At 39.8% G+C, this 9,993-nt stretch overlaps 1 protein-coding gene across 1 annotated transcript in view; it reads right to left on the bottom strand.

Moving 5' to 3' along the window:
* Positions 1–2,080: 2,080 nt before the first annotated feature.
* man1a1 (mannosidase, alpha, class 1A, member 1) overlaps positions 2,081–9,993 on the bottom strand; it is a 141,305-nt gene continuing 133,392 nt past the window's right edge. Inside the window, exon 12 of the mRNA XM_023430152.2 lies at positions 2,081–8,699. Within this exon, the coding sequence (XP_023285920.1) occupies positions 8,573–8,699 (127 nt within the window). The 3' untranslated portion in view covers positions 2,081–8,572. The remainder of the gene's footprint in view (positions 8,700–9,993) is intronic.

Raw genomic sequence — 9,993 nt, 5'->3', positions numbered from 1 at the left:
TTCCTCTGTCAGCTGTGACACCTTTTATAGACAGGTGTGTGCCTTTCCCAATCATGTCCAGTCAGGTGAACTGAACACAGGTGGACCCCGATCAAGATGTCGAAACAGCTCAAAGATGAAGTGAAAAGTGTCACAGCAAAGTGTGTGAATACTTTTGTCGATGTGAAATTTCAGTTTTTCCTTTTTAATAAATCAGAGTTGCGTCAGCGTTATGAGTGTGCAGCTTGCACTTTCATTTTCTGTGTATTGTTGATCTTGTCGTGTGTGAATCATCTGTTTATTTACTGTAACACCTCCTGTCATATGGAAGACGGTCTATGAAACGCCTCACAAAAAAATAAAAGTCTTTATTTGATTTGGTCCCAGTGCTGTGAGAGCAGTGAGGGACGATCAGCAGCTGGACGGTGTGTTCTTTGTGACGCAGAGCAGAACAGTTTGTCCCAGCTTATCTTTTCTTAGTCCTGCCTCCTGCTCATGTCCCACGCCAACGGTTCAGGCAGATAAGAAAAATGCTCTCAATCTTTCAGAGCGCAGATAAGACAGAATTAGTTAGAGAAAAAAATGAGTTGTGTCAGGAAACAGCGACCTCCGTGTCTGTGATGCCCGTCTTTATTATTTCTCCTCTAAAGACAGATAGTCAGAGAGAACATGATAAACATGGTAGTGGCTTCTTTTTGCTTTTATCACTTAAATATAACAGAATGAAGCAAAAACTGTTGACAAGCACTTCTTTCTTGATGGATTATTTCCCCCTTGTTGTTAAGTGTACCTGAGCTGAGTCTTATTCTCAGGAGAGGAGATCAGAAAGTCATCGGGCTCGACTGATGGGAGTCTTCTGTTATCATTGCAGAGTGAAATTAATTCTGATGAATTATTTATCAAGGCAGGTTAAAGTGACACCAAACCCATCAGAAGTCAGTTTATGTCGTCTTTTATTTCTAAAGTGGTGAAACTGTTGATTCACAATATGCTGGACGTATCATGACACACAAGAAGAAAGTCTATTGATATAAAGATCTAAATTAAAGGTTCCATTGGATTCACATTCACTCATTAGAAAAAAGTCCTATTTACTGCCAGTCTTATTAAATCGTGTGAGCTAACATAAAGTTATACAAAGCTGAAACTCTTGCTCAGGACTTCATATCTGTTCATCTTGTTTTATTTTGCTCGACAGCAAAAAGATTTTGGACAAATGTAAGAAACACTTTCAGTAATATTGAACTTCCAGGTCACAGTTTGGTCAGTTATGTGTCTAATGAGAAGAAAAGTGCGACATTAAACCCGGAACAACACGACAAGCGACTATTTATAATCAGTGTTTCACTCAGTGAAACAGGCAAAACTCGTCAACTGGGAAGCGACCAATAACAGTGGTTCGTACTGACGATGACTGGTTCAGTGACTTTGTAGACTGATGGGTTTCTATCTCAGCTCTAAGCGGAGCAGCAGCTCTGCTGGGTGTGGTCAGCTGTAACCACACCCCGCTCCACCTGGAGGACACGTCTACATCGCTGCAGCGAGCTGAGACGTTCTCCGGACCCCAAATCTGATCACGGAGGAACAGAGTCTGTTTCTGTGTGAAAGGTGAAGGATCTTTTAGTTGCGTCCATCACAGTTGCTTGACTCTGTCACACCGCCAGTACTTTACCTCTTCAGTTCTGTGTCTGAAAATGATGCACTTTTGTCTTCATTCCAGTGACGTTAAGCTCATTCAAACAAAGAAAGAGTCTTTATATGACATGCACCATGTGCTGTGTAGTCCAGATGTGTTTTTAAATAATTATTTTTCTCTGTAAATGTTTTTTTTTTTTTAAGAGAAAAGACCTGGAACCAAAATGTATTGTAAAACATCATTAATCTAATGCATCTTTTAGGCCTTGTCATGTACGTTAAACCTTCTGTAGAACATCTCAGCATTAACCTCCAATTAACATTTATATGTGGCTGTACAGATAAAACATGCTCTGGCTCATTTTCATGTAAAGTCGGGTTTTAACTACAAACTAAAGATGTTTGAAAACCTGATATTTTAACATTTCTCTCCTGGTTTAAAGGACAAAAAGACCCAAACCACCACTTATTAAAAGATTTTTTTATTCACAATAGAAGTGTAACAAATATAGTTTATTAAAAAGTCTGCTGCTCATTAATATCATTTTAATCCATAAGCTCAGAAGATTTTTATATAAATGTAGAACGGCTCCTTTGCCAGAATGGAATATTTACATTTTTTAATAATATTAACACAATAAAACAAATTTCCCCACAAAATTAAAATATTGCATATAAACCAAAGTAAACTATGTGCAATGGAATGATTATCAGCAATATTTTTGTACAGATACATTTCTGAGGTTGGTTTCACACATTTAAACCTTTTAAAGGGCAATGCCAAACATTTTAAGAATTAAGATTAGATCAGTCTCATTTAGTGCACCACTCAAAAAGAAGAAGAGATGTCAGTGTGATGTATATAAGTTTTCTTTTTCCACAAAGACTGACTAAAGTATGAATTCCTAAAATGGGCGGCATTTCCCTTTAATGTTCACTAATAGAAAAGCGTTGGAACGCAACAGATCATCAACACAATATTCAGAAAAATCACCAAAGACAATTCAACCTTTTTAGGGAACAAAAAGAAAAATGAAAAAAATGAGCAGATGCCTGATGATGTCACACTACATCAAGCTGAAGCAGATTTAACACTGACGGCTTACACGAACAACCGCATACGTTCTGCATTTCCTCCCTGTCCAGGTAGTGAAACGACCAGATCAGTGTCACGTGAGTGAAACAAACAAAAAAAATAAATCCAGCGGGGCACCTACAGAGGTAAGTCCAACCACATGTAGAGCCTAAAAGTTCTGACTTCCTCCTGGGGAAAATGCAGCGGATCAGCCCTTCAAGTTTAAATTACAGGTCAAAATCCTGACTCAGCCTCCACGCTTCCTAAATAAAGGGTTGCAACTCTGCACACAGTTACATTACCACACCTCAATGTTCTGAGAATCGAATTTCTGGCTGCTGAATTGCACGAACAAATCTCAACACAGGCAGGAACTTTGTAAAACTAAACCCTAAACCAGGAAACAATGTTCATTCAAATACCCATTAACATTAAAATTATTATCACTTCATACCACCATAATTACTGCAGCAAAAGACTACAACATGCAACCCCCACCACTGCAAAGCTGACAGTTTGACAACTGGACAAAGGTCATGAAATTATCAAAGCTTGTCAAATCCAGGCAGCAACAAAAACCTTAATGTTGCAATGTCGCCTAAAGTGTATGGAATTCTGAATGGAGTCAAAGAAATTAATGCAACTCCATCATTTATCTATAATTTGATTAAAAATGAGCGACACTCAAACTCAGCTGAAATTACATCCGCTGCTGCAGCAGATACTGAAACTATTTCCTGTGTTTCTCCTGCTGGAACATAAATCTATAGATGCAATAATTTATCAATTAATTGACTGGCAGAAAATTAATCAGCTACTATTTTGATAATTGATTATTCAGAATTTTTTTTAAGCAACAACTCCAATCATTCTCTGGTTCCAGCTTCTCCAATTTTCTCTGTTTTATATGAATGTAAACAGAATATTTCTGGCATTTTATGACCCGAACAATTAAGCAGTTAATCTAGAAAATGACGGGCGGAGTAGTTAATAATGAAAATAAAACCAAACACACCTATGACATGTCCCATGACAACAGTGTGCAGAGACCAAGGTGAACTATGTTAACTTGTCTAATGGTGCTTCACCTGCCTGAATAAAACCAGCACGTCTTGACTGATGCCTTTTGAAAGTAAAGTCATTTTAATTGGTCCCCAGCTCCAGATTTACCGACACTAACTTTCAAGTTGCCGGTTTAAAATCAAGTTTAAAGGGAAAAAAAACATTAAAATGTCTTAATAGTGGATACTGAGCTACATTTAAACCACTTTACGAGCCGACCTTAGGGCCAATAAGGTGAAAAAAAAAAGAAATCTTTATCTTAATTTGTTTGATAAAGAAACTGCAAAGCTAATTCAGTGATTATCCACACTTATACAAAACACTTAGGAAGAAGAATCATGTGACTTCAGACTCATCCTAAGCTCTGAACAGTGTACATCAATCATCAGGTCTGAGCATTAGTGAAAGATTCAGGTCTCTGGATTCGTATCGAGCAGCTTCAGTACCTTAACACCACACTGTACTGTTAACACTTAAATCCACTTGGTTTATACTATAAAGCTGAAAATCCCCATATCTCCATTCTTATGTTTGAGATCCTCAAAACAATAAATGAAAAACTGCGACTCTACCGTGTCCTGATACACCTCATGTGGCAGATTTGGATCATTTCCTATGTTAACGCCATCAGACCCGCAGCTCCCTCTCATTCTGTGAACCGCAGACTTCTCTCCGCCTGCACACATCGCTTTGACTTTTTGTGCTTTACAAGATAAAAGAAGAAAACAAAAATAAAACACAACAAAAGCACATAGAAGTGAACAAACAAAGACATAATGCATATAAAATATTCTTCACTTCACATTGGATGGTACATTCATACAGCTCCTACCCTCCTGTGAGGTTGTCTGACTGACTCCCAGGTGGTTTCTTCACCTTCCTTCTCCAATAGTTAACATCATCATTAAAGGTACCAAGTGTAGCATTTCAAAACATCCATAAATTATTGGTATAATCGCTGTAAGACCCACAGCAGACTTCACAGCTGATTATTATGGTTCTAAATATCATATTTATGTGTTATTGTCCTTTTTCTGACCATTTAAAGCCACAGCGCCACCTGGGGGTCAGAGCCCAAACACCTCTGAGTCCTATGTTCACTACTACAGAATAAATTAACACAATCAGCAAAATCAACCATTACAACACATCATCACATGGATAGTAGAATAAATGCCTCTAAACCCAAGTCTAACAAAACAAAAAACACAGATTAAACACGGAGACACTGTCGTCTGTACAGTGATGGAAAGAACATGGAGGGATTTCTCACAGCTCCGAAACTCAACACTGTTCAATTTGAATGGGAGTGGCTGCCGACTGATATGTCTTTGTTGGTTATCACATGATCGGGGCTCACTGTTTTTGGTTTTTATTTTACATTTTTTTTAATTTAATTTTGAAATTTAGCAGTTTGTCACTTTATTTTAAAATTTCCAATCAAATAAAACGTAACATCATCTGGGATTTTACTGGATTTGAAAACACTAGTTGCAACACAAAGCTTGTGTAGTTGAACTATTTCTTGTTTTCTTAACCTGCTCATGGGGATTGTGAAGCATTAGCATTAGCTTGTTTGCTGGTCAGCAACTTCTTGAATGTGTGGACATTAACATCAGGTGAACATCTGTTCATCCTTTAATCGATTTGAGCCTATTCTTTTAGTGAAACTCAATAAAAACCAAAAACCTGTGAAAAGACAGTATGTCACCATCTTTATATACTGCTGTATAGTGGCTCTCTGTTATATGCTTCTGTCAGATTTCCTCTCCTGCTGTGAGACACCTGGGCTAAATGCTGACAGCTGCCGTTTAAACTGTCACTCAGCTCGGCCAACTCTCGTCATTCTGTCAGATGGCTGAATTCAATGAATCTACTTGAAGTATTTTCGGCAGCGAAGTCGTTGTTGTTGTTGACTGCGCTTTTTAATGGCTCACCATCTGTCAGATCTCCCAGTGACACTTTAGTCTGCTTAAAGCTCATTTACAGGAGCAGGAGGTGAACACGGCCCCCGCCATGATACACCACTTTTCTGTGTCAAGATAAAGGCTCAAACTAATGAACATCTGGCAAAGTTAACCACTCATAAGTTTAAAACTTGTACTAGAAAATTGAAGATACATGAAGTATAGAATTTAAAGATTTTTGTTATACTCTCTCTCAAGAGCAGATCTCTTCTAACTATGGAGTTTATATATATATATATATACAGTATACATATATATATATGTATACTGCAGTCTTTTACCCGGGACTCATGTGTACTGTAATAGGAAACTCTCACCACTAGATGTCAGTGTAGTCAAGCAATTATCTAAATTGTGACTGGGACCTTTACTGGTCTCAAACCATTAAATGATGGTTACTGGTTGGAGAAAGACTAGTTTGAGCGCATTAATGTTGTTCCTGGTTTTAAATCTCTATGTATGTAATTAAATCTCAGAAGGACCTTTGGTCTGATCTACCACTTTCTCCCCAAGTTTTCACCAACTCTTGGGCGACTTTCAAGCCAAAGTTTCATTGAATATCACATTAAAATGTAAGACTTATCCTTTAATCCGTGTCTAGTTTTGGTTAAATCCTCATGTGAGGCACTGGAACTTCACTTAAAGCTACGAAGTTATCTAAAACTCTACTCCTTTGTGTTTGTGAGCTGTCTCTCCCTCTGACTCCTTTTCAACAGTGAAGGCACTAGATTGAAGACTAAACTGGATTTAATCTGGCTACAGTTGCGTGCGGCATCTGGAGGAAACCCGACTGAACGATCAGGTGAGTGTGACTTTGATCAGCGGAACAAAAGCAGGAACACAGTTGGTGTCAGTAAAGCCACATGCCCCCAGGATGAAGGGAACTAAAGTCCTAACGACAGAATGGTAAAGCTGTATTGAATCAGTATGGCTTCTTGTGACGGTGTGTGTGTGTGTGCAGGTGTGTGTGTGTGTGTGTGTGTGTGTGTGTGTGTGTGTGCGAAGGTGAAATATTACAGTGAAGTGGAGAGTCTGCGTCTCCTCATAGAGGAAAGTAGATCCTACAGCCTGCCCTACGCTCCAACTGGAGGATGGAGACGAGAAGAAGCGATGCGACAGCAACAAGAGAAGGTCCGACTGATACACAGGTTCACTGATACTGAGACCAGCGGTCTACAGGACACACTGGAGTCAGACTGTACAAATATCCATTCATGTGATCAATCCGCTTTCCTCTGAAGTGGAGACTAAAAGTGAAAAGGTTCAGATTTAAAGGTACTAACTGTTGCAGCAGGAGTCTGTTGGATGTCAAGACTCCAGGAAAAAAAAACAAGGTTGAAATTTCATCATTTCAAATAACGCACTCCAAAACTTAACTCGAGGTTCTAGGCTTACTAGCTTTTCCCAAAGCTTTCAACCACTCCCCATGGTCTTACTGATCCCTACAACGGCTAAGTGACTGAGGAAGACTGTAAGATGCAAGTGAAAGCTCCAGGAAAGTGCACCCTCATCAATTTCACTCTCAAAATGCTGTAATCACTGTTTTTCCCCAAAAAACAAAACAACAAAAAACAGCAAACTTGTAATTATTAGCGAGGGGAAAGTAGAAAAATAAACAATGTGATAAGATTAAAGCTTGGGAGAAATTAATAAAAATATTGGAAAACATCACCAGCTGTATCGGTCAAACCCCAGAAACATTGGTGCAAATTTGAGAAAGAGAAATAAATCTAGAATCCAAAAAGCCAGACACAGGTACAGACGAACAAAGGACTAGCGAAGCAGAAGAAGAGCTGTGGGTAAACGTCCTGGAGAGAAAGTGAAATTACTGGCAGATAGAGAGCTGGTGTGGCTGCTCATCCTGTGTCACACCAAACTCAAACAAACAAAGGGAGGAAGGGAGGGAGGGAGGAAGGTAAAAGGTGAAGGAGGGGACGCAGAAGGTTTATAAAACGGAGCTCGGGTTGTGCTGCGTCTTTTCTTTACTCCCACAGAGACAACCACGTGCTTTTTAGAAAAAAACAAATGTTTCTGTGACGACGGTGCAGTAGTCCGGTGGTGGCGGCGGCGGCACCAGTGTTGGCACAAGAAAACCGGTTCCCATTCGGATATTGAAGCAGTACAGCAGACGGAAAAGACGATGCGTGTGACGTGAACGGAGCATCCCTCAGCTCGCTGAGTTCACCTTGTGATCCTCAGACGAGAGCTGGAGTTTTTTTTTTCTAGGTTTGGTGCCCAAAAGACCGATGGTCCAAAATATCCACATTAGGGGAGACGACTGGTTCAGGTCTCTCAGTGTTCTCCTTCAAGAAAGCCAGACAGCGCTGTAGCTACGAAAAACTGAACAACTGATGAATAATGTGATAACTGCTCAGATTGTCCCTCTGAATGAGCTGAAAATGTGATGGACCCTGGGAGTGAAATAAACTCTAATAATAAATCTAGAAAGTACCACTTTTATAATCCGAGAATATTAATATATCACTGCATTATCCTGTAATTCATCACAACATGGTTTCAACTCATGAGGAGGGACAATCTATTACATTTTGACAAGTTATTACATAATCCAGCAGTAAACATGTTGGTCCAGGTCAGCGTCCGGACTCAACCAGAGCTGAACATTAACAAAACAAAACAACAAAACGGGACTCTACAGCGACAATTCAGCTCCAACAGGCTTCAATTCAGTTTTGATCCCATTGAAAATAAAAAGTCAAAGCCGATCAAGAGGCATCTGTAACCATTGGGGACTCCAAATGGCTAAACTGTTTCAGACAGACAGCTGGAGGCTCAGGTCTACAGGATCAGAGGTTCTCGCACTTGTTTTGGGACGTCAGCGCAGGACGCTCCGCTACTCCACTTCGTTGGGTCTGTCTGTTTTGTCCTTCTTGATGACGGGCAGAGGGTGAGCCTCGGTGTTAAACACCCAGTGGTCGAACGGTAGGTGGTCATCGTCAGAGAAGAGCAGGTACAGATACCTGGAGGAGACAAATGAGGAGAAAACTTTAATAAACACACGCGCGCACACACTCACGCTCTCTCTCTCTCTCACACACACACACACACACACACACACACACACACACACACACACACACACACACACACCAAAAACATTTTGGTCCTCATGGAACATCAGCAGCTCCACATGACCTTAAATTTAGCTCTGCGTTTCTGTGTTGTGTTTTGATACTTTACCCAGCATGCACAGCATGCAGGGAGGAGTTTGACTCAGATGAGGCAGCGAAAACCTCCAGTACTTTGCTCAAAACTGAAAGCTGCACTGAGAAAAAATGTCTCACAACAATTTGCGGTGCAAAGTCACTCTGCAGAGAATTTGTTGGATCTGTCATCGGGGACTAACTTAATACTCGGAGATGTGCCACAATTACATAATAATGCTTAAAGAGTACAACGCACTCATAGCACTGTCAGAGTCACAATGGACAGTTTACAACAAATATTAGAATTAGTATTTTAATATTCTGGCGCCTATAATATTACCCACAATGCCACTCAACTGTACAGATTTTGGTGCGTAAGTAGCGGCTAATGTAGCCTTGTGCCACTAGCCACAAGCAGAGATGACGAGCGGGTTACACAGGTCTCCTCAGAGAACATTTCCAAACTTTTAGTTTTCAGCCTCACATCACTTGAGGCGATTAATTAGGTTTGCGCCACTCCCTCTGGAGACACAAAAGGCTTTATACAACTTTTTTTTTTTCTCTTTACATATGCAGCACTGCTCCCTGACACCTGTGAAAAGACTTTGTTGTGTACAATCCTGTGTGTTCCTTCCTTACACATGTAAATACACACATTCTTCCTGTTGATTAAACGACTCTCCACCCAGCAGATTCATTTAAATCTGCAGCATGAATTACAGGTTTTCTGATATCATTTACCGGATTAACCAGTTCTCCATTTGTTGAGTCTTTGTTGTCACGCTACACTGTTTCACTGTAATGAAACTAGTTGTGTGACATGCTCTGGTGCATTTACTTGTCACACCATCACCTCACCCAGCCCTTCTGCCTGTAATGCTGGTCAACCCACATGATGAAAACAGCCTGAACGTGCTGATTGCTTCACTTTCACTATTGTAAAATGACCCAACAACCATATGAGTTTGTCTGAAATACAAAAGAAGGAAAAAAACACAAGGTCTGAAATGTTTGTAAAGAAAATGTGTCAAAATATTAAAAAGCTTAGCTCTTAAATCTGTGAATTTTGTATACAAATGTTTGTATAACCACTTACAATCCCCTATAA

The sequence above is a fragment of the Seriola lalandi genome, unplaced genomic scaffold (genome assembly GCF_002814215.2).
Source record: "Seriola lalandi dorsalis isolate HSWRI2012SDOR001 ecotype SW California unplaced genomic scaffold, Sedor1 jcf7180002054901, whole genome shotgun sequence".
Lineage (NCBI taxonomy): Eukaryota > Metazoa > Chordata > Actinopteri > Carangiformes > Carangidae > Seriola > Seriola lalandi.
The sequence above is the reverse complement of the archived record's forward strand: the minus strand, read 5'-3'. Positions and strand labels throughout refer to the sequence as shown.